Source organism: Erinaceus europaeus, unplaced genomic scaffold, assembly GCF_950295315.1.
Source record: "Erinaceus europaeus unplaced genomic scaffold, mEriEur2.1 scaffold_742, whole genome shotgun sequence".
NCBI classification, from domain to species: domain Eukaryota; kingdom Metazoa; phylum Chordata; class Mammalia; order Eulipotyphla; family Erinaceidae; genus Erinaceus; species Erinaceus europaeus.
Genome location: NW_026648035.1, coordinates 17,829 through 43,326, shown reverse-complemented (window position 1 = coordinate 43,326; position 25,498 = coordinate 17,829). Strand labels below are relative to the sequence as shown.

The 25,498-nt window shown below is 37.2% G+C and overlaps 1 protein-coding gene across 1 annotated transcript in view; it reads left to right on the top strand.

Moving 5' to 3' along the window:
- LOC132536589 (WD repeat-containing and planar cell polarity effector protein fritz homolog) overlaps positions 1–25,228 on the top strand; it is a 45,507-nt gene extending 20,279 nt beyond the window's left edge. Inside the window, exons 2-4 of the mRNA XM_060184669.1 lie at positions 1,800–1,988; positions 7,755–7,878; positions 24,974–25,228. Of these exons, the coding sequence (XP_060040652.1) occupies positions 1,800–1,988; positions 7,755–7,878; positions 24,974–25,079 (419 nt within the window). The 3' untranslated portion in view covers positions 25,080–25,228. The remainder of the gene's footprint in view (positions 1–1,799; positions 1,989–7,754; positions 7,879–24,973) is intronic.
- The last annotated feature ends 270 nt before the right edge of the window (positions 25,229–25,498 follow it).

The window sequence follows — 25,498 nt, the reverse complement described above, 5'->3', positions numbered from 1 at the left end:
GTCTTTTGTTGGTGAAACATACTGGAAGTGGTATCTCAACTGGTAATCTCTCCCTAGGCTCCTCTCTGTCCATGAGCCACACATATTTGCACTCACCAGTGATTTGGTGGGTTCCTGAAGTCGTCCTAGTTCTGCCTTGTTGTGATACCAGGTGGTCTCCTTTGGTATTCCTAGTTGACCTGGGAGAGGAGAGGAGAAGGGAGGAGAGGAGAGGAGAGGAGAGGAGAGGAGAGGAGAGGAGAGGAGAGGAGAGGAGAGGAGAGGAGAGGAGAGGAGAGGAGAGGAGAGAAGCATAGCTGCTGCTGCTCAGTAGCCCTGCCTCTGGAAGTCTCCTGGGTCTTGCTTTTTAATCCATCAGGTCACTCTGAATCTTTTGACTGTCAAATTTAAGCTATTCATATTTATAGTGAGTACTGACAGATGTGGTTTGCTTTCAGCCATTCTTATTTTTGTTTTGAGGTTGTTTTATGTTCTTGTTGACTCTTTTCCTGTTTGTTTCTGCTTGTTGTTTTATATGGATGGTTTTCTATAATGGTTTTGCCTACTGTATATAGGTTTCCTACTTGTCTTTGTGTTATATCTTCTTTTGTGGTTATCATGAATGTTGTGTCTAACAATATGAGCCTTTTACAAAAAAAAAAAGTCTTTTTCAAGTTGGCCTTGGTTCACCAACATTGTACTGTGCTCCTCTATTTTGCTTTCCCTTTTCCTGTGTCTGGCTTTCTCTGTTACTGTGTTTTCCTGGTTCTATTCTAATGCTGATCATCTCATTAAAAGTAGGAATTCCTTTGCTTCTTTTTATGTGGGACTCCTCTCAGTAATTCTTGCAAGGCAGGTTTGGTAATGGCAAATTCCTTCAGTTCCTGAATGCTTGTAGAGATCTTTATTTCTCCCTTATACTTGAAGAATAATTTATCAGGATACAGAATAGGGCCCTGCCAGTGGCACACCTGGTTAAGCGCACACATCACAGTGCACAAGGACCAGGTTCAAACCCCTGGTCCCCACCTGCAGGAGGAAAGCTTCATAAGTGGTAAAGCAGTGCTTCAGCTGTCTCTCTGTCTCTCTTCCTCTCTATCTCCCTCTTCCCTTACAATTTTTGTCTATCTATACAGTAATAAATAAAGCAATATTTAAAAAATTATAGTATTTGTGGCTGGCAATGCTTATCTTTAAATACTTTGAATATGCCATTCCACTTCCTCCTTGACTCTAGGGTTTGTGTGAGAAGTCTAATGAAAGCTTGATGGTTCTGCCCTTATATAAGATGATCTTCCTTTCCCTGGCAGCCTGTGATATTTTTTCCTTGTTCCTGGTCTTGGATAATTTTACAGTAATGTGTCTTGTTATATATTGTTTTGGACTCAAAAATTAAGGTGTTGGGAGTCAGGCAGTAGCTCAGGGTTTTAAGCGCAGGTGGTGCAAAATTAAGGTGTGCCTTCACATTTTTGGATTTGTTTTTTAACCTATATTTATTTTGAACAGGGACAGAGAGAAATTGAGCAGGGAGGGGGAGAAACAGAGGGAGAGAGACAAAAAGACACCTGCAGCCCTTTTTCACCACTTGTGAAGCTTTCCCCCTGCAGGTGGGGACCAGGGGCTTGAACCTGGGTCCTTGCACATTGTTAACATGTGCACTTAACCAGGCTCACCTGGCCCTCTCTGTATCTTTCACTAAAAATAAAAATAATTTTAAATAACATGCAATAAATGTTACTTTTTCCTGTTATGAGATCATTAAATTACTTTTTGTTCTGCTTTTTAAAATGTTAACTAGGTTTTACTTTTTGTTGCAACAGGTATCTTCACACAAGGACAGTTGGGCCCAGTAGACATAATCTTCCAGTACATTCATTGTGATGAGATCTCTGAAGCAATAAACATCTTGAGCAGTATGGACTGGGACAGTCTAGATCACCAATGCTTTATCAGTATGACTGCCATTGTAAACCATCTTCTTAGACAAAAGCTCACTCCAGAAAGAGAAGGTTAGACTTGAAACCTATTTCTCTCTCTCTCTCTCTCTCTATATATATATATATATATCACATTTTAATAAGTTGTTTAGTTTTTGAGGATGATTTTAACTTACAGTACTGATGAGGAAATGGTAAATGGTCTAAATCTGACAAAATCAGATATCATATAATTACTTCCATATAATACTAACTGCATAGTATTTGTCAACATAAAGACTTTTCTGTTTATGTCTATATGAGAATTTACAATGTAGTCATTGTACCTTTCAGTCTAAATTCATATGTGGAATATACTCAAATTTCAAACATTGATGAAGAATGTCATATATTCTTTAGGATTTGATAGAAAAAGGGCTACATGGAAAGATCCTTATTTCTTCTTCACTTTAGACATCAATAGTTTTCTATCATACCCTGAGCCCTTAATCTAGACAATTTACCACTGTGGTGTATGTATGTTTGTATAACAGCCCAGGTTCTCTCTTTTTTTTTTTTTACAAGTGATTTAATATCGATTCCAAAATTTTAAGTTAACGGGGGGTGGGGGGGAGATAATTCCACACCATTCCAACCACCAGAATTCTTTGTCCTCATTCCCTCCAACGGAAACTGTAATAGTTCTCCCAAGTTCGCAGATACAGGTTGACTATTATTTCTATAACTATCTAGCTATATATATATATACATATATATATATATATATGCCCCTTTTTTTTTTCCTATGGTGCTGCCTTCTCTTCCTTTCTAAGTCATACCTACTACTTCAAATGTCCTTCCTTTTTTTTTTTAATGTGTGTATGTGTATGTCCTCTCTACAGGCCCTGATGGACTGGAGTTCAGAACCCTCTGGTCATCATCCCCTACAATTTCTCCTCCTCTGGGAGTATGGGCTAAATTTTTTTTTAATTTCTTTATTGGGGAATTAATGTTTTACATTGCACAGTAAATACAATAGTTTGTACATGCATAACATTTTCCAGTTTTCCATATAACAATATAATCCCTGCTAGGTCCTCTGATGGGCTAAAATTCTTTATGGGCTACATAAGGTCTGGTTTCTGTAATTGCTTCTCTGCTGGACATGGGCATTGGCAGGTCTGTCCATACTCCCAGCCTGTTTCTATCTTTCCCTAGTGGGGTAGGGCTCTGGAAAGGTGACGTTCCAAGACACATTGGTGATGTTGCATGCCCAGCTCTTTCTTGTATTTGTTCTTGTATGAAATCTGCCCAAATCACAAAAAGGCTTACAAAACTGATATTAATGCTAATGGTGCTTTTGGGCAATATCTCAACGTATCTATGAAGATCTATGGGCGGTATCTCAACTCATCTATGAATACTCTCATATTTCTGGAGGAGAAAATATCTTGTATAGCCTGTAGAACACACATAAAAAAATAATATAACTTCAAAATTTTAGAATAACTAGGTATTGCTATAATCTTGTCTGTGTTTATCTCAAGTAAATATGTCTTAATATTTGTACACTCTCAAGATTGGATATCGAGTACAAAAGAAGGCATGAGTCTCTAAAGAAAGCCTTCATGGTATGTAAAGTCTATACAAGAGAGCTTAAATTTTAGCAATGGTGAATACTGCCCCATTCCCCAAAGAGAGGCTGGGTCATCCTACCCTCCCACTTGAGGAAGACTGGTTCTGAAATGAGTGCAGCCTAGAATGTTCCCAGATCTGACCATGAGCTCAAGCTCAAACTGACAAGGACTTGGAGGTTGCACAGACTCCTGTGCTAAATGTGAATATATATGGGGTAGATATATATGGGGTGAATATATCAATGAGGTAGACAGTTAATTGTATATATACTTTAAGTTTCGGGCCTACTCTGTCCTAATCCAGCTTTTTAGTTCTATTCTCAACTCTAACACCATTTTCTTAGACAATATTTTTAGTCTACCTTTATGTTAGCTATCAAGCTCCAACAAAAATTGCTAACCTCATGGGCCCCTAGGAACATTCCTTTTATTTATTTATTTATAAAGAGGAAACACTGACCAAACCATAGGATAAGAAGGGTACAACTCCACACAATTCTCACCACCAGAACTCAGTATCCCATCCCCTCCCTTGATAGCTATCCTATTCTTTAATCCTCTGGAGTATGGACCCAAGGTCATTGTGGGATACAGAAGTTGGAAGGTCTGGCTTCTGTAATTGCTTCCCCACTGAACATGGGTGTTGACAGGTTGATCCATACTCCCAGCCTGCCTCTCTCTTTCCCTAGTGGGGCAGGGTTCTGGGGAATCGGAGCTCCAGGACACTTTTTTTTTTTTTTTACTGATTTAATAATAATCAACAAAACCATAGGTTAAAAGGGGTACAATTCCCACCACCAGAGTCCTGCATCCCATCCCCTCCATTAGAAGCTTTCTTATTCTTTATCCCTGTGGGAACATGGGCCCAGGATCATTATGGGATGCAGAAGTGGGAAGGTCTGGCTTCTGTAATTGCTTCTCTGCTGAACATGAGCATTGACAGGTTGATCCATACTCCCAGCCTGTTTCTATCTTTCCCTAGTGGGGCAGGGCTCTGGAGAGGTATGGTTCCAGGACACATTGCTGAGGCTGTCTGCCAGAGAAGCCAGGTTGGTGTCACGGACTTCCTAGCTTCTCTCCACCCTAAGATCCCTATTCTTATCTGCTCTATTTTTACTTTTTGGTTCCTGTTTATTGTCTAATTTAATTGTTTTGTCCTGCTTTATATCTTACCACCTTTCAGACACCAAGGTTCAGATGCTGCTATGATTCCATCCTCACTTCCCTAGGTAGGTGACCCTACCAATGTGTCTTAGAACTTTACCTCTTCAGAGCCCTACATCCATCAGGGAAGATAGAAACAGGTTGGGGGTATGGATCAACCTGCTAACATCCATGTCCAGCAGAGAACTAATGAAAGAAGCCAGAACTTCTACTTTCAGCACCCCATAAAGAATTTTGGTCCATGCTTTAAGAGGGGGAGAAATGTTAGGGAAAAAAGACTAGAGGGCTCTGAACTCCAATTTCATTAGGACCGGAGAGAGAATTAAAAAAAGGAAGGGCATTCAGAAGTAGCAATAAGTGTATGTATGATTTAGGGAGAGTAGGCAGGACCATAAAAAACATGGCTGAGGTCAGGCAGTGGCACACCTGGTTAAGTGCAGATAATTATGCACAAGGACCCGGGTTCAAACCTCCACTCTCTACCTGCAGGGAGAAAGCTTTACAAGTGGCAAAGCAGATCTCTCTCTCCCTCTTTATTCCTGTCCCCTCTCAATTTCTCTCTGCACTATTAAATAAAGTTAAAAATTTTTGTAAAGATAAAAGAATAAATGGGCAAATATATATAAATATAGAAAAAAGTAATAGTCAAGGCATATCTGTGATCTTGGGAAAACTACTGCAGTTTCCAGTGGAGGGAATGGGGACATGAAACTCTGGGGGTGGGAATAGTGTAGAACTATACCCCTATTATCTCATAATTTTGTAAATCAATATTAAATCACTAATAAGAGAGCTTAAATTTATAGTTAAGGAACATAGAGAATTTTTTTTAATACCAAGATAAACAATTTATTATAGAGAGAAGAAAAATTTCTCATCCAAAATATAGAAATCTGTACAACTTTGCCACAATCAATATACATGAACTGTACAAATTTACACCAGTTCATAATTTACCAAATAAAAGATGACTAACAAAGTTCACAAAATAGATAGTGGTTTGTGGAAAAGACTTTTACCCCATATTAAGTACAAGCAAAGTTACAAACCAGGCCTCCACTTTCTAAAAATTATGAAATTTACTCAGTCTTAGAAAACTACAAGCTAGCAAATGTACAGAGAGAGCTGGCTGGTGCTAACACCACAGTTGAAACAGTGTCTTTTTAAATTTTTTTTTTAAAGCCTGTTGCCATGGCAGAATTCTGGTCACTTGCTACTTTCAAGGCCAAAAACACAACACAAGGTCTGACCATTTCCTCAGGTCATGCTTACAGAGTTTGTCTTATGTACATTTTTTTTTTACATATTTAAGTGCTAGGTAAAAGTCTTGTCATAAAATTTCCAGTACTGTCATGTTTAAAACATGGTAGGGACATAGAGAATTTATAACATGGACACTGACACTGATAAATTTCTAGTGAATTTATATTGTGAGATTGCTATGTTATAGGAAAGATTGTTAGGTAATTCACAATTGTGCACTATCAGATCCTTGCTTAATGAAGAATATCTTCAAGTTTCTATATTGGGTAGATAGGAAATAAAAAGCTTGTCTGATACTAGGCTATTAAAACAAAACACTTGCTTGATGCTGTGTTATCAGAGTATGTATATTTTAAGTAATTGTATGCATTTTTCTCCCCCATAACTCCAAAACACATTTCTGAAACATTCAGAATTCCTTTCTATTGAGATTTATTCTATCTGAAGCTAACAAATTTGAAATGGTAATTTGCTTTCCTTTTATTAGTGGAACCCAGTGAGCTCTCTTATTTGTTACCACCTTGTGGTTATCTTTGAGATCTTCACTTCTGCTTTAAACATCAAGCTGGGCTATCTAATGAATCTGTAACTGTGCTGGGAGTTACAAGTATTCCATGTAGGCTTGAACATTTCAGATGTACGAAACATGCTGTCAAGAAAACAAGCAATGGCAAGAGAATCTGGCTTGTTTTCACAATGGCATTGTTGTATTCAGTTTTAATCTAAATTGACTGCTGCTTTGAAAGAAAATACCCCTAAAGTTCATCTGTCTAGATTTGAGATTAAAAAAAAAAATCACCAACAGCTTAGCCACGTCCATAGCAATTACTCTGATGAGGTACTTAATACTTTCAAACCCAAACATGACTAAAACCAATGGATCTTACTAAATAAGGGGTGGCTTATTCAGCTCAGTGCTAGTTGCATAAAATCAGTGGCATCTTACTGTGAACCATAGTGTTCTCATACATACTCATACTCTCACCACTATGGTAATTACATAACTTTCATGTATTTCTGGAACAAAACACTACCCTATAGGCATGTGTTGGTAAAATTATGAAGTAGACAAAAAAATCATATATATATATATATATATATATATATATATATATATCCTTTTCTCTTGGTCTCTAGCCCCTTGATTTATCAAAACCTGCTCTCTCCATTCCTTCTTTTTTAGGAAAGTGTCAACTGACCAAGAGCAGATTAGCATATCATCCCTCCCAGGGGTGTTAGCTTTCATTCATGAACAAAAAAGAACAAAACCAAGAATTTTATTTTATTTAGGATTTAGAGAGGGTTTAATGATGTTCATTTTTTGAAAAAAATATAATGGATATTACCCCCATAAGACCATTTTATGTGCATAATTTAAAAATGTGTATAATATAATATCAATTCCTGATGCAGAAAGTTTAATTTTCTCCTTTCAGCTAAAAAGAGTAAAGTTTGAATACAAAGAGTTTACAGGAAACAGTATTGATAGTTGAAACTGTGTTACTCAGATGAGTCACTGTTTTAATTACCCATTTGTGGTGAGAGGTTGGTTCATTATGGATTTCTTCGGTTTTGACAGCTTTTTGTTGCTCAGAGTCATTGTCAGCTTTGCCTCAAGTGAAAGTTTATACACAGGTTTGTTTTTGTACCAGCTGCCATATTTTAATTTCATCTTTCCTGCAACAAGCTCACATTTCATCCAAGTTTGCAAAACCTGACTGACTGCAAACATGAGTATTCTGTTGTAATTGAAGGAGTTTCTCTTGTTTTAGTCTGCTATGTTTGAATTCCACAGCACAGCTTGAGGCAAGCCTTGGAACCTTCTATGCTCCAACAAGACCACTTCTGGATACAACGATATTGAAATATAGAGACCAAATTAGCAAATATGCGAGGAGATTTTTCCATCACTTACTCAGGTGAATATTATATCTGGATTGGGATAAACTGATTACCTATTTAATCAAAATATTCTGTAGTATGATAGTTTTCTATAGCCCTTACCCTAACAGAAAAACACATCTTGTCTTGATACTCTCTCTATATAAATAATTCTTATTTTCCATTTAAGGAATATATTTGAATATTGTCCAGGGATTTTATGTCATCAGTATGCATTAATACAACATCCCTTTTAATATGAAAGTTAAATATCAGCAATGTGAGGCCCGTTTTTAAAATATTAATTTAGAGGGCTGGGCACTGGTGCACCCAGTTAAGCACACATATTACCAAGCTCAAGGACCTGGGTTTGAGCCTCTGCTACCAACCTGTAGGGGAACCACTTCATAAGTAGTGAAGCAGTTCTGGAGGTGTCTCTCTGTCTCTCCCTCTCTATCACCCCATCCTCTCTAATTTCTCTCTGTCCTAATTAAAATTAGAAGGAAAAAAGGTGGGAAGTTGGCCATCAAGAGCAGTGGATTCATAGTGCTGGCACCAAGTCTCAGCAGTAACACTGGTGACAATAAAAAACAAAATAAAACTAATTTAATAATTTTCCTAGCAGCAGAACTTTTAGTTTTAAGTGAATCTAAAATATGGGGTGGAGGTAAATAACATAATGGTTATGCAAGGAGACTCTCATGCCTGAGTCTCTAAAGTCCCATGTTCAATCCCCCACACCACCATAAGCCAGCAGAGCTGAGCAGTGTTCTGGTTAAAAAAATAATAATAATAAATTAATTAAAAAATTGTCCTGTAAAGTTCTAAAAAATTCATTGACTTTGTTTCATTTCAGACTTACTATAGGTTTGTCCATTGCCCAATGACATATTATGTTAGCTTTACTACTATCTCCATTTTCTTTTCTTTGAATGGGCATTAAACATTCCTTTAACCTTAACAATTATGTGAAATATTAGATGATAGGAAAATTTGATAGACGTTGAAGGATAAGTACCTATGTGTAGATGAATGTAGGTAGTAAGGAGATAGATCTATATAGAGACAGACCTGCTAATAGATACATATAAATATGTCATTGCTATAAATAAAAAACAAGGAAGTGATTAGCATGAAACTTAGATTTGTATGGAATAGGTTAAGAGAAAAATGATAGGAAGAGGCATAGAGGAGCCTCCAAATGATTAGTAATGTTCCATATCTTAAAATTACTGGGAGTATTAACAAGATACACTAAAAGTTATTATTTGGGGTTGATAAGGTCACTTATCTGGAATAGAAGCTGCTTTGCTATGAGTAACCCAGCTTCCAGCCTGGCCCCACCACACTAGGGAAAGCTTCAGTGTTACCTTTCTGTCTCTGTTTGTTTTTGTTTTGTCTTGTTTTATTTTTTTTAACTTTTTATTTTTATTTTTTATTATCTTGTTTATTGGTGAGAGAAAGCCAGAAATTGAGAGGGAAGGGTAGATAGAGAGGGAGATAATCAGAGAGACACCTGCAGCCCTGCTTCACCACTCTTGAAGCTTTCCCCCTGCAGGCGGGGACTGAGGTCTCGAACCTGGGTCCTTGCACATTGTAATGTGTGAGCTACTACTCAGCCCCTATCTGTCTCTGTTTGAAAGAGTGAACCCAGAGCAGTTTTTTGTTACAAAAAAATTAATCTCTTAGCTGAATATTTTACACTTTGTATACTTTTATATATGATATATTTTATAATCAAAAATATAGACTTTCAATGGATTGGGAAGACAGAATAATGGTTATGAAAAATATTTTTATGCCTGAGGCTTTGAGGTTCCATTTTCAATTCCCAGCACCACTATATGCCAGAGCTGAGCAGTGCCCTTGTCTTTTTTTCTGTATATCTTTTTCTCATTAAAATAGTTGCTAAGCTTATGAAAAAGAGGAAAGAAACTTTTCAACTTCATGTACAAAAAAGTATTATACTATGTTCAATTTAGAGTTTGAGTTTTCCGTTTGTTTTTTTTTTTCTTTATGCCTTCAGGGTTATCACTGGGGCTCAGTGCCAGCACTATGAATCCATGACTCCAACAGCCATTTTTTCCATTTTCCTGGATAGGACAGAGAGAAATTGAGAGGGAAGGAGAAGAGGGGCTGGGCAGTGGTGCACCGGGTTAAGTGCACATAGTACAAAGCTCAAGGACCTGCACAAGGATCCTAGGTCAAACCCCTGGCTCCCCACCTTGCAAGGGGGAGGGGTCGCTTTGAAAGTGGTGAAGCAGGTCTATACACCTATAGACTTTCTCCCCCCCCCCATCTTTCTCTCTCCTCTCAATTTCTCTCTGGCCTATCCAAGAAAATGGGAAAAAATGGCCTCCAGGAGCAGTGCATTCATAGTGCTATCACTAAGCCCCAGTAATAACCCTGGAGGCAAAAAAATAAAAGAGAGAGAGAGAGAAAGAAACATCTGCAGATATGCTTCACTGCTTGTGAAGTGTATTTGCTGCAGGTGTGGAGCTGGGGGATCGAATTCAGATCCTTGTACTTAGTATATACTATGTGCGCTTAGCTTAACCAGGTGCATCATTGCTGGGCCCCCATATTTTAATTTCCTTATAGTTTGTCATTGTTCTTTTTAATTCAAGCAGTTTTACACATAATTTCTTGTTTCTGAGAACAACCTTGTTAAGGGGTTTTTATCATTTGATAAATGAATAAACTGTAAGCAGGTACTTTTAGAAACAGATTCATTTGTAGTAAGGAGGTCTCAAAACTTTACATCAGGCTCAACCTGACACTGTTGACTGGCTACGGAAGAAGGGCAAACGCTAGAAGAAGAAGCTTTTGTATATGTTGAAATTTTGGTCCAGTTTCATTCTTTCTTATGTTTCAATTTTCCCAACATCATTTGTTGAATAAATTCCCTTTTTTCTATTTGATATCTTGAGCTCCCATGTCAAAAATTAGTTTACCATAGTTATGAGGGTTGATTTCTGGACTTTTAGTTCTATTCCACTACTCTGTGTGTCTGTTTTGGTTCTAGTACCAGGTCATTTTGATTATATTTGCTCTGTAGTATGTTTTGAGGCCAGGAAGCATAATGCCTCCATGCTTGCTTTTTTCCCTCAGGATTGCTTTGGCTGTCCTGAGTATATTCTGTCTCCAGATAAACTTTCGTATCTTTTGTTCTCCTCTTTTGAGGAAATTTGGAGTGACCTTCTATTTCTTTATATCTTTTTATAGTTCCTTAAGTGTTTCATAGTTTTCAGTATAAAGGTCTTTAATTTCCTTTTTGGGTTTGCCCCCAGATGTTTGGTTGTTTTCGCTGTTAATGGTAAACAGAATCGATTCCTGTATTTCTTCTTCAGGTTTGTTGTTTGCATAGGAATGCCATTGATTTTTGTATATTGATTTATAACCTGCCACGTTACTGTATTGCTTGATGATTTCCAGTTTTGAGCTGGATTGTTTTGGACTTTGTTTGTAAACTGTTAATCATCTTTGAATAGTGAATTTGACTTCTATCTTCCAATCTGTATCCCTTTAATCTTTTTCTCTTGTCTGACTGCTATGGCTAAGACTTCTAAGACTATGTTGAATAGTCTTAGTAATAGTCTAATGAATAGTCATATATGAATAGCCTATATGAATAGTCATAGTAATGAAGACAGTGGGCAGACCTGTGTTGTACTTGGCTATAAAGGGAAAAGTTTTCCCTATAAAGGGAAAACTCTCAGTGTCTCTCCATTAAGTATGATGTTGGCTGTTGGACCAGTTTGAGTAATTTTCCATCTACCCCCATTCTTCTTCATATTTTTATCATCATGAACTGTTATTGGTTCTTGTCAATGGTTTCCTCTGCATCTTTAGAGATAATCATGTGGTTTTTAGATTTCTTCTTGATGATGTAGTAAATCATATTAATTGACGTATATATTGAACCAGCCTCACATTCCTGAGATAAAGTTAATGAAAATTTAAAGAGAATATCTTGCGGATTGATTCTCTTTGGTGGCATTCTAGGAGATTTTTTTCTGTCTTTGATACAGTATTTGAAAAATTACCATAATAATCTTCTTGACCCTTTTGTTACTGCATTCTCTTTTGTCCAGTGTAAAAGAAATTGAATGAATTTCTATAGAGTTGGAGCTAAAAAATAGTTATAACTGACTTTTTTGGAAGTTGTTGAATGTACGGCTCTGAAATTCTTCTTCAAATAATCATTAGTTATTGTTTTTATTTTTATTAAACATAATTTTCTACCATAATTCTGGTTGTTTATTCAAAGTAGCTTTACACTATGATTTTCTCTTGCACATAACTCCCCACTGTTTTCTGTTACTCTTTTGTAAATGGCATTCTCGGGTCTTGTTTCATAGCCACGTATATGAGTGAGCTGTGTCTTCAGACTTGATAATCCTGATCAATGTAGTTATTGACCTCAAACCCCAGGGAGGGCCTGACTGATGACTTCATCATGCTTTTTGTCAGGTCTCACTCTCTTTAGTTTATCAGTGGGCAAAAAACACTTGTATATGTTCATATTAGTTTATTAAATAACTGACCTTAAAGTGCATTTGACTATAGAACTTGGCAGCACTCTGTTAGTACTAGATGTGGACAATTCTGTTACAAAGTTAGTTGCAAGAAAGCTATGAAAGGAAGACAGTCTTTACCAACATAGTAAAATAAAAAAAAAAATTACCATATAGTGAAGGACATCCATGACATCCATATTGACTGCTAAGACACATATGATAATTCATGGCTATTGACACTTCTGAACACTCTATAAAGCCTAGGAGAAATTCTCCCATGTAGAAATAATATGTGATTTTCCCCACAGTTTAATGAAAATTGCCATCTTTCAATTTCTAAACCATAGTACATATGGATATACAACAATGATTTATTCAACCATTCTCTGTATATGGACATAGACTAGTTCCAATTTTTGCTGCAATAAATCTGTAGTAAATATTGCCTTATATCTATGATGACATATATATGTATTCATATACAAGATTACATGCATATCACCTATGTACAGATAACTTTGAACATTGTCTGATTATTTCCTGAGAAATTCCTTTAAGTGAAATTATAGTCAAAATTTTTTCACATTTTTAAGTTTCTTTACTGTATTGGCAAATGTCCCTGTTACTATTTTGCAAAACTACTTACATTTCACCCAAGGTTGAAAAATCTTAAAATGTTGGCAGTAAGGGAAATTTGATAACTTTAATTTTTCTTTTTTGTATATATCTATTTTTCGTAGCAGTTTTTGGTTAATAGCAAAATTAGGTGAGCAGTATAGAGCTAGCTTATTTTCTGTCCTTATCTTAATTAATTTGAAGGAGAGAGAAGCAGAGTACCACTCTGGTGCACGTGGTGCTGGTGGTCTAACTCAGGACCTCATGTTTGAGTGTGTACCACTTCTAACCACTACACCACCTTCCAGGTCACACCTTCTTTAATTTTAGTTTTCTTTTTACTAGATATACAGACTGTAAGGATTTCCATATTCATGTATGTATATGAACTACTTGTGTTACGTGAATGCCTATCATTTAATGTTTGCTGGTAAAAGCTGAGGACTTTAGCCACATTTTGCCTAATCTTTACATGCATGTAAGTAAACTTGTATGTTTTAAAACAGAATTTTCAGGAAGATGAAGTTACTTGCTCAACAGCTACATACAATATGTGGCAAACTAGTATCCTAACATAAGTCTGTCTGATTTCAAAGTCTGTGACCTTCACTATCAATACTAGGAACAAAACCGCCTCAGGAGATAAGGACTCCTTTTTTTCTAGATTTGACAAAAGTATTCTGGATAAACAGGGAAGTGTGTAGTTTAAAGGGTAACAATTTAACGGTTGCTGTCTTTTTTAGTTTTTTTTTTCCATTTACTTATTTTTTTCCCCATTTTATGGAGAGGTAGTAAATGATTTACAGTACAGTTGACACATTGTACAGCTTCTTATTTCCCCAGGATATGTATCTGCAGAACACTCTCCTCTCTGATTTAAGATCTTTTCAATTATCATACATCAGAATGCCAAGACGTCCCTGCCATTCCCAACCACTACTTCCACAGACTCTTTTGCTTTGGTGCAATATACCCCAATCAGTCCAAGTTTCGCTTATTTGTTGAGCTCCACCTGAAGTGAAATCATCTGCTTTTGTCCTGTTTTTTGGCTTATCTCACTTAATATAATGCCTTCCAGTCCCATTCAAAATGAGGAAAAGGAGATGAGTTCATCATTTTAAACATCACTTAGTTATTTTTAATATGGGTTCATTTTCAATTTGTATGTAAGGAAACTGATACCTACCGCATTGGAATATTGTGAGAATTAATTGAATAATCTGTATAACAAAAAGTTACAGTATAATCGGCCACATAATAAGATCATAGTGAATGCTTTCATTGACTATCATGTAGAGATTTAATAATTTTATGGTGAACTAAATGATCTTTTAGAATCATTGTTTTCAATATTTATTTCATTATTGCCATGCAAGGAGAACATGTATTTAATTATATTCCTAACACAGTAAATCACATAACAGGCACAAGACTTTCCAGGTCAAAAAACCCACAAACTATAACATCCAAAATTGATATTTTTTAGTCCCTAAAAGTCATGTTTTGCCCTTTTAAAGTGATAGTAGTCCCATGAAGACTGTGTAAAAGATAATATCTCCATTTATAATTAAAAATCAATGCATTAAGAGAGCTAGAGTACTTTTGGGGGGGGAGGAGTGGGATTAGGTAAGATTTCCTCTTTATTTTTATTCAAGACTGAGTTATTGATCTTACTTTGTCATACTCTTTTGACTACAGAAATAAAACCTCAGCTCCCCAGACTTTTATTATTTAGTGGGTTCTAAGTAAACACAATATTAACAGTATCCATCATGTAGATCATAATTGTATCAATAACTGTGCAAAAGAAAAGGGAGATACAAATTCTATTTGTATTGCTATATTAATTTAGAAGAAAGAGTAGGCTAACTAAATATACTTCATAAATACTAGTACTACACTATTGGAAGTTTTATCATATAGGAATGGAGCAAGAGATAATTTTGGCACACTGAACACAGGGCTGTAACAACATTATTTAGAAATTTGGGTCCACATATATTGCCGGGCTAGTGTGAGGGTGTTTGTTCCCGGGCATGTGCTCTCTGGGTGGGAGAGAACTTGACAGGAGCCACCTGGGCTGCTGCTGACTCAGCAACATGGGAGAGAGACCAGGAACGCATGGCAGAGTAGGAAAGCAATGTGTCTTTATTGATCAAAGACAACCCTTTTATATATTTTGAACCGGAAGTGGCAAGTCGGAAAAGGAAAAATGGCTAGGAAAAGGGGGTGGAGAAAAGGAAAGAGTGGGAAGGTAGAAAGCTTCCATAGCAACTTGCAAAGGTTTTAATCACTGGGATTAATTAATACCCTGCAGGCAGGGCCGGTCTCAGGCAAAACAATGATTATGATGATTATGTAAATAGACCATAGTATCAGCAATGGAGGACGGAGGGGGGGGTTGGCTTAAGGCCCGACAATGTATTATTAATAACACCAAATTGCTATGTCTCCTGGAGGCAGTAGTGCCTGGCAAGAATAAAGAGTTCTAAGCAGTATATAAACAAATTCCAGAAGGGAATCTTTGTGTGTGTGTGTGTGTGTGTGTGTCAGTACATTTCACTACATTATTTTTATTTACACATCCAAGTTATAGAGACAGACATGATTAAAAGTTAAGTGGCCACAATTCCCAGGTTCTCTTTTGCCTTCACTTCTTGATAAAGGAGTTATTTATTTTTATGTTTATATCTTTATTTTATTTATAAAAAGGAAACACTGACAAAACCATAGGATGAGGGCTAAAACTCCACACAGTTCCCACCACCAGAAGTCTATATCCCATCCCCTCCCTTGATAGCTTTTCTGTTCTTTATCCCTCTGGGAGTATGAACCCAAGGTCATTGTGGGATGCAGAAGGTGGAAGGTCTGGCTTCTGTAATTGCTTCCCTACTGAACATGGGTGTTGAAAGGTCGATCCATACTCCCAGCCTGCAGAAGGGCATCTTTTAAGAGCAGCAATCTCAAGATTATACAACCAAAATGGTGTTTTAAAGTTAGATTACATTTGGGATTACATTTTAAAGTTAAAAGTTTCATTTTTAGAATATTGTAGATTCATAGAAATTTGTAAGAAATGATACAGATCTTAAAACCTGTACTCAAAAGCGCAAGGACCAGCATAAGCCCCCAGCTCCCCACCTGCAGGGGAGTTGCTTCACAAGCGGTGAAGCAGGTCTGCAGGTATTATCTTTCTCTCCCCTCTCTGTCTTCCCCTCCTCTCTCCATTTCTGTTTGTCCTATCCAACATTGACGACATCAATTATAACAAAAAGAACTACAATGAAAGAGAAGGGCAACAAAAGGGAAAAAATAAATAATTAAAAAAAAAAAACCTATACCTAAATTTCCTCAATAATAGTATTTTGTAAAGCTAACACATCCAGCACGCTGGCATTAACACAGCCAGGATAGAGGACATCTCTGCCACCATGAGGATCTCTTGTGTTTCCCGTGACTACCACACTTATTTCCCTCCCACTCCCCTTTTTTTCTAAGCCCCTGGTAATCACAGATTTGTTCTCTGTATAATTTAGTCATTTGAAAAACTTAAATAAATAGAATTACACCTTAACCTTTTGGGATTGGCTTCTTTCCACACATAATTCTCTGGAAATTCATACATGTGTTAATGAAGTTTTCTTTCTTTTCCCATTATTACATAGTATTTTCTACTATGCATTTACCATAATTTATTTTACCATTCATACATTGAAGGACATCCAGATTGTTTCCAGTTTGGGACTGTCATGAATAATGCTGCTTTAAACATTTACACAGGTTTTTATATGAATATAACTTTGCATTTCTCTGGGATAAATGCCTAAAATGTGTTTGCAGTTATGTGGTAGTTGTAGGTTCAGTTTTCTCTAAAAATGACAAACTTTTCCACAGTGTCTGTATCTTACGTTTCTTGCCAGAATTTGATATTTCCACTTGTTTTTTTTTTGTATTTTTCCTCTTCTAAGAAGTGTGTAGTGGTATCTCCTTGTTGGTTTAATTTGCATTGCTCTAGTAAATAATGGTATTGATTTTTTTGTTGTTGTTTTTGTTTTCCTCCAGGGTTTTTCACTGGGGCTCAGTGCTACACTACATATCCCAGTAACTTTTTTTTTCCCTTACATTCGATAGGACAGAGAGAAATTGAAAGGGGAAGGGAGATAGGGAGGGAGAAAAGATACTTGCAGACCTGCTTCACCACTTTGAACATCCCCCCTTCATGTGGGAAGTGGGACTCAAACCCAGATCCTTGTGTGGGTCCTTGCACATAATAATATGTGTGCTTAACCGGGTGCATCACTGCGGCTCCTTGATGTCTTTTTATATAATTTCTGGCAGCATATCCTCTAAAGAAATGTTTCAATTTTTCTGTGCATTTTCAAATTCTTTTTGTTTTATAAAATTCTTTATATACTCTTGATATTTCTCTTATGTCAATTATATGATTTGGAAAAATTAGTATTTTAATTAATTAATTTATTTATTTTATTGGGTAGAGAAAGAAATTGATAGGGAAGGGGGAAGTGGGCAGGGGTGAGCAAGGGAGAGAAACACCACCACCTGGTGCAATTCACTCAGGTGACAAGGAATGAAACCTAATCATTCTATCAGTTTTCTCACCTGAAGATTATAAGCATCATGCGCATCAGTAGTTTGTAAATAAAACTTTAGTATTCATCAGGGACTTGTTAAGATACAGACTTCCCAGCCCTGCCTCCAGAGATTCAGATTTAGTAGATCTGAGGTGGACCTCTAGACTTTGCTTTTTTTTTTAATCAATTAATTTATTTAAAAAAGGAGACATTAACAAAACCATAGGATAAGAGGGTACAACTCCACACAGTTCCCACCACCATCTCTCCGTATCCCATCCCATCCACTATCTTGAGGAATTTTCCCATCTATTCCCATTTTTTCATGGTGTTTTTTTTTTAAATTTATTTTTTATTTAAGAAAGGATAAATTAACAAAACCATAGGGTAGGAGGGGTACAACTCCACACAATTCCCACCACCCAATCTCCATATCCCATTCCCTCCCCTGATAGCTTTCCCATTCTCTATCCCTCTGGGAGCATGGACCCAGGGTCATTGTGGGTTGTAGAAGGTGGAAGGTCTGGCTTCTGTAATTGCTCCCCCGCTGAACATGAATGTTGACTGGTCGGTCTATACTCCCAGTCTGCCTCTCTCTTTCCCTAGTAGGGTGGGTCTCTGGGGAAGCAGAGCTCCAGGACACATTGGTGGGGTCTTCTGTCCAGGGAAGCCTGGCCGGCATCCTGATGGCATCTGGAACCTGGTGGCTGAAAAGAGAGTTAACATACAAAGCCAAACAAATTGTTGAGCAATCATGGACCCAAAGGTTGGAATAGTGGAGAGGAAGTGTTGTGGGGGTACTCACTGCAATCTCTAGTGTACTTCTGCTTTCAGGTATATATTTTGCACTAGTTTATGGATACATGTGAATATATGCTCTCTCTCACAGAACCTGGTGTATATCTAGGTTTGGGGACTTTGTTAGAAAGTGATCCACCTAGAATGGAATTAGAGAATGCTATGAAAGGAAAGGTCTCACCCGAGTAATGAAGCTGAAGAGTTGTCATTCCACACCTGAAGTCTCTGGACACAGTCTGAGGTGAAGCATGTTGAGGTGGCAATCGTTGCGTTGATTAGGTTGCGATCAGCTGATGCAACATTATTTGATATGGATTGGGAGAGGCATGCGGGAAAGTGGGCCCTATCCTAATAAAAGCACACAGTAGAAAAGTACTTGCCAGGGGGACTGACTAGAACATAAACAACATAGGGAAAGGCTGGCAAAAAGATACAGACTTTCAGCTACTAGAGTAATAAAGTCTAGATTGTGAGTATAGTTGCTAACTCTGTAGTGTATAATTTGAAATAAGCTTAGAACTCTCTAAGTTAATTTAAATTTTTTTCTCACCAAAGATAGAGGTGATGAATGTGTTAATTACATGGGAGGAATCCGTTCACTACTATATATATATATATTCATCAAAATGTACACTTTAAGTACTGATATTTTTGCTATACTAAGTATTTCACGATGAAAATAGGGTGTGTGTCAATTTATGTCTTTAAGTTCTTTCAGTATCGTTACTGTTGTTGTTGTTTTTGTAGTGCTCTTGAACAAGTCTTTCATTTCCTTGGTCAAAATTTATTACTCAGCTACTTAAGATATTTATTTAGTGCTTATTAACTACTGTGGTGTTTTCATGCAACTGTAAGTGAAACTGATTTTGTAGATTTCCTTTTTAGATTATCACTGTTCACGTTAGAAATATAGTGGATTTCTGTCTGTTGACATTGCATTTTGTTTCTTTGTTGAATTCATTTGCTAGTTTAATACCTTTTTTTGCTTAGTGTACTTAGCGTTAGATCAAAATGGATAATTTGCTTTTGCTTTTCCAATTGGATGCCTTTAACTTCTTTTTCATGACTAATTTCTCTGGTTTGGACTTCCCACCACATGTTGAATAAAGGAGCATCCTATCCTTGTTCCTGATCTTAGAGTTAAAGAATATACTTAAAGATCTTTCGTCAAAGAATATACTGTTTACTTTAGGATTTTTATCTGTGGATTTTATTACATTGAGGCAGGTTATATTAAGATGAGTGCTTTTATCACAAAAGTGTGTTGGATTTTTTCAAAAGCCTTTTCTGTATCAATTAAAATGACCATGTGCTTTTATTCACTTCATTTTGTTCATGTCTGAATTTACATTTTCATATGTTGAACCAGTCTTGTGTTTCAGGAGTAAATCTCATTTATTTATAATGTATAATCCTTCTCATATGCTGCTGAATTTGTTGAGAATTTTTATATCAGTGTTCATAATACTGTATGTTTTAAAACCATTTATTTTGATACCTAGTATAAGTAAATGCATAGTACAAGTTCTGAAAAGACAACCCAACATAATGAAGCTTCTGTCTCTAATTATATGTGGGCTTGGGTCTTGGTGATGAGTCTGAGAGGAATTTTGCTTTATCTGCATTGTTGAATTTTAAAAAGGAGAAGAAATGTGTGCACACAGAATTAAGTTCATAATTAAAGTAAAAATCAAAAAGTATGTTTTGGTATAAAATATTCAGTCTTCTAAGAATGTTTTGTGTTGAGGAAAGAAGAAAACAAAAAATGAAAGTCAGGAGGCCAGGCAGTCAATCAGACACATTATTATGCATGAGGGACCTGAGTTTAAGCCCTGTTCCCTACCTAAAGTAAGCTTTAGCAGGGGCTTCTCCGAGATCCTCCTCCTCCTCTTCTTCCTCCTCCTCCTCCTCCTCTGTGCCTCATTCTCTATCAGAAAGAGAGAAAGGGAAAAAGAAAAATATATGGCACTGGTAACAATGGAGTCATATATATACTAAATTGCAATAACAGTAGAGGTAAAAAAAATAAGTATAGTAAGGATGAATGCCCTCAGGACTTTGCATGTATGCAACACCATTACAGGCTTTCTGATTTCAATTTTCCACTTTTTTTTTTTTGCAAGAAGACAGAGTATGAGACAGAGAGGAGACTAACCACTTCTCCATCTGTAGAGTTTCCATGATGCTGTACCTGCTCCTCCCAGAGGGAAAGAGAGACACCTGCAGCACTGCTTCACCACTCACAAAGCTTCCTCCCTGCAGGTGGGGGGTTGAGGGCTTGAACTTTAGTCCTTGCTTGTACCTGCACTCAACCAAGTGCACCACCACTTGGACTCTAGGGGTGTGTGTGTGTGTGTGTGTGTGTGTGTGTGTGTGTGTTTTGTTTTTGTTTTTAGTGAACCTTGAGGTCCTGATGCATGATGATAGAAAAGGTTCTATGTTACGGGTAAGGGTGTTCCATAGGGAACTGTCATTAGGATAAGAAATTATACCCCTATATCAACAACTGTATTGTAAGCCATTAACCCCTGAATAAAAATGATTTAAAAAACTGACCATTTCTTAGATTATGAAATTTATTGGCATATAGTTAGTTATTCATAGTGAACTCATAATTCTTTGTATTTCTTCGATTTCTAAGAAATTCACTGTAAAGTATGAGCATTAGAAGATGGGTGAGGGAGTCAGGCAGTAGCACAGTGGGTTAAGTGCACGTGGTGAAAAGCACAAGGACTGGCACAAGGATCCCCGTTCGAGCCCCCGGCTCCCCACCTGCAGGGGAGTCACTTCACAGGTGGTGAAGCAGGTCTGCAGATGTCTGTCTTTCTCTCCCCCTCTCTGTCTCCCTCTCCTTTCTCTATTTCTCTCTGTCCTATCCAGCAATGACACAATCGATAACAATAATGATAACCACAACAGTAAAACAACAAGGGCAACAACAAAAAAAAGGAAATAAATATTAAAAAAAAAAGTTGGGTGATACTTTTGTCTGAGAAGTTGTAGTAGTTGTAGGAATGGGGAAAATGTAAAATGGCAGTGAGTATATGAGCAAGAAGTCCACCTTTCTGATCAAGGACTTGGATGTTAGACCACAAACTATCAGATACTTAGAGGAAAATATTGGCAGAACTCTTTTCTGCATAAATTTTAAAGACATCTTCAGTGAAACGAATCCAATTACAAAGAAGACTAAGGCAAGCATAAACCTATGAGACTACATCAAATTAAAAAGCTTCTGCACAGCAAAAGAAACCACTACCCAAACCAAGAGACCCCTCACAGAATGGGAGATGATCTTTACGTGCCATACATCAGACAAATAACCAGATATAATAACCAAAATATATAAAGAGCTTGCCTAACCAACAAGAAAACAAATAAGCCCATCCAAAAATGGGGAGAGGACATGGACAGAATATTCACCACAGAAGATCCAAAAGGCCGAGAAACACATGAAAAAATGCGCCAAGTCAGGGAGTTGGGCGGAAGCGCAGTGGGTTAAGCTCAGGTGGTGCAAAGTGCAAGGACCAGTGGAAGGATCCCAGTTTGAGCCCTCGGCTCCCCACCTGCAGGGGAGTCACTTCACAGGTAGTGAAGCAGGTCTGCAGGTGTCTGTCTTTCTCTCCCTCTCTCTGTCTTCCCCCCCCCTTCATTTCTCTCTGTCCTATCCAATGACAACAATAATAACTACAACAATAAAACAAGGGCAACAAAAAAGAAGAAATAAAATTTTAAAGTTTTAAAAAAGTGCTCCATATCTTTGTCAGAGAAATGCAAATAAAGACAACAGTGAGATACCACTTCACTCCTGTGAGAATGTCATACATCAGAAAAGGTAACAGCAGCAAATGCTGGAGAGGTTGTGGGGTCAAAGGAACCCTCCTGCACTGCTGGTAGGAATGTCAATTGGTTCAACCTCTGTGGAGAACAGTCTGGAGAACTCTCACAAGACTAGAAATGGACCTACCCTATGACCCTGCAATTCCTCTCCTGGGGATATATCCTAAGGAACCTAACACACTAGAAATGGACCTACCCTATGATCTTGCAATTCCTCACGTGGGGATAGATCCTAAGGAACCTAACACACCCATCCAAAAAGATCTGTGTACACATATGTTCTTGGCAGCACAATTTGTAATAGCCAAAACCTGGAAGCAACCCAGGTGTCCAACAACAGATGAGTGGCTGAGCAAGTTGTGGTATATATACACAATGGAATACTACTCAGCTATCAAAAATGGTGACTTCACCGTTTTCAGCCGATCTTGGATGGACCTTGAAAAATTCATGTTAAGTGAAATAAGTTGGAAACAGAAGGATGAATATGGGATGATCTCACTCTCAGGCAGAAGTTGAAAAACAACATCAGAAAAGAAAACATAAGTAGAACCTGGATTGTTATTGGCATGTTGCACCAAAGTAAAAGACTCTGTGGTAGTTGCAGGGGAGAATACAGGTCCAAAAAGGATGACAGAGGGCCTAGTAGGGGTTGTATTGTTATATGGAAGACTGGGAATGTCACACATCTACAAACTATTGTATTTACTGTCAAATGTAAAATGTTAATTCCCCAATAAAGAAAAAATAATAATAAAGGAAAAATGCCACCAGGAGTGGTAGATTTGTCATCCAGGCACTAAGCCCCAGTGACAACCCTTGTGGCAATAAAATATATGTGTATTTGAATAGAGATAGAAATTGTAAGGAAGGAAATCAGGCAATAGCGCAGTGGGTTAAGCGCATGTGGTGCAAAGCGCAAGGACTGGCGTAAGGATCCCAGTTCAAGCCTCCGGTTCCCCACCTGCAGGGAAGTCGCTTCACAAGCAGTGAAGTAGATCTGCAGGTGTCTCTCTCTCCCCTTCTCTGTCTTCCCCTCCTCTCTCCATTTCTCTCTCTTCTATCCAACAACGACGATAATAACTACAACAATAAAACAACAAGGGCAACAAAAGGAAATAAATAAATAAAATTGAAAGGGATGGGGGGAGGTAAAGAGGAAAAAAAGAAGTCCACCTTTGTAATATTCTGGCCTGTTCATCAAGCCCCACTTCTATTCACTATGTAATGAATTAGTAAGCTTCTAGAAAGTACACATTCTTTATCTGCAGAAAAAACTATTTTCTAAATTTTTCACAATTTTAAGGGTGAAAATAAATATTAGAGGTACTAGTAAGGATGGCCAAGTAGGACACAGGGAAAATTCTCATCAAACAGAAGTGGAAACTGAAGTGTTTCCGGTTATGAACCTACCAGTTCATATAGTAGTAATATTTGTTTTTAAATTTTTTAATAATTTTAGTTATTTAACTAATTTATGTAACCTGTTAGTTATGAATACTTAGCACCAGAAACATTTCTGATATATTTTTATCTAAAATCTCATATTTTGTCACAATATCCTAACATAAAGCAGAGAACAGAAAACAGTTTAGTTGTTTCACCGCTCTTCTAGCCAGAGAAAGTGAGATATCTTTATAAATGTTAGAACTCAAACAAAAAATAAAGCTAGCGGGAGCCGGGCAGTAGCGCAATGGTTTAAGCGCAGGTGGCGCGAAGCTCAAAGACCAGCGTTAAGGATCCCGGTTTGAGCTCCCGGCTCCCTACCTGCAGGGGAGTGGTCACTTCACGAGTGGTGAAGCAGGTCTGCAGGTGTCTTTCTTTCCCCCTCTCTGTCTTCCCCTCCTCTCTCGATTTCTCTCTGACTTATCCAGTAACAACAAAAAAACAAGGGCAACAAAAGGGGAAAAATGGCCGCTAGGAGCAGTGGATTCATAGTGCAGGCAGTGAGCCCCAGCAATAACCCTGGAGGCAAATAAATAAATAAATAAAAATTAAAATAAAGCTAGTCTTTCTTACAAAAACCTATGCAAACTACATGTTTATAGCATATTTTATCTCAAGATCTTAAACAAATGAGACTTTTGTAATGAGACACTGACTTCTTAGTACCAGTATAATTGTATAACTAATTACTCTCCCACTACTGTGTTCTCATATCCCCATACTTGTACAAAGCACACACACACACACACACACACACACACACACCAAAATCATTAGAAACATTTTATTTTTTAAAGACTTATTTAGGAAATATTTTACTAGACTATTGCTTTCTTAGGTACAATTTCACAAAAACAAGTGTCGGGACAATTTCACAAAAACAAGTTTCAGGACTCATCCAACACTATATGCCTCACTTTAGGGCTTGGTGCTCCAGTCTCCCCTCACCATTCTCCCTTCTCTGCTCTAGCATCCTCAGACCTGCCAATATAGAACAAGGTTTTTATTAACATTTTGCCCTATCTTTACCCTTGCTTTATGATAAATGTTTTCCACACTGTTGTTTTCCTATATTCAGCAGAACCTACTCTGGTTACTATCCTCGACAGTTGCACTGAAGGCTTCTATGGACTATTTCCTCAGTTCCTCTAAGTGCAGTAAACATTTCACATACTGAAGATCCCAGTAGGTTAAATTCCTTTCAACTTGAGAATATTTTTTCTAACAAAAGAGCAAAAACAAAAATGCATGAGCAATCCTTGTTCTACTTTTATATACTTTTGTTCCCAACTAACATATATCATTTCTTTTCTGCATTATAGGTACCAGAGATTTGAAAAGGCATTTCTGTTAGCTGTTGACATTGGTGCTCGTGACCTGTTTATGGTGAGTCATTCTCAAGTGATGATTTTGTGCCTTCAGTTCTAAGGCTGAGTAAGTTGTCAGCTTTTGTGGCCATTAAAAAGGATTAGTGTCATTTGTGCCTTAGACACATGTTGAGAAAGCATTATAACATCTTGGCTTGTAGCTTTTTCTTCATGGAACTGGTCAATAACCATCTAGTCTCTTTATTGATTTGTTGACATTTTTCTTGCTAGGCCCCAAAGAATTTTTTTATGTTTCCTATGAATTTGTAATTCTTGAACTTTTTCTCTTCATGTGCCTTGATGTGGAGATACGACAGCTATCTAATAACTTAAATATTTTTCTCATCCAGTCTGAAAATGTACATAAACCAGTACAGAGGACAGAACATATTCCATGAATCTTGAATATACTCAGTCATTTAAAATCTAGTGAGAGGGAACATATTTATACTCTCACTTATATATTTGTTAAATAGGTTT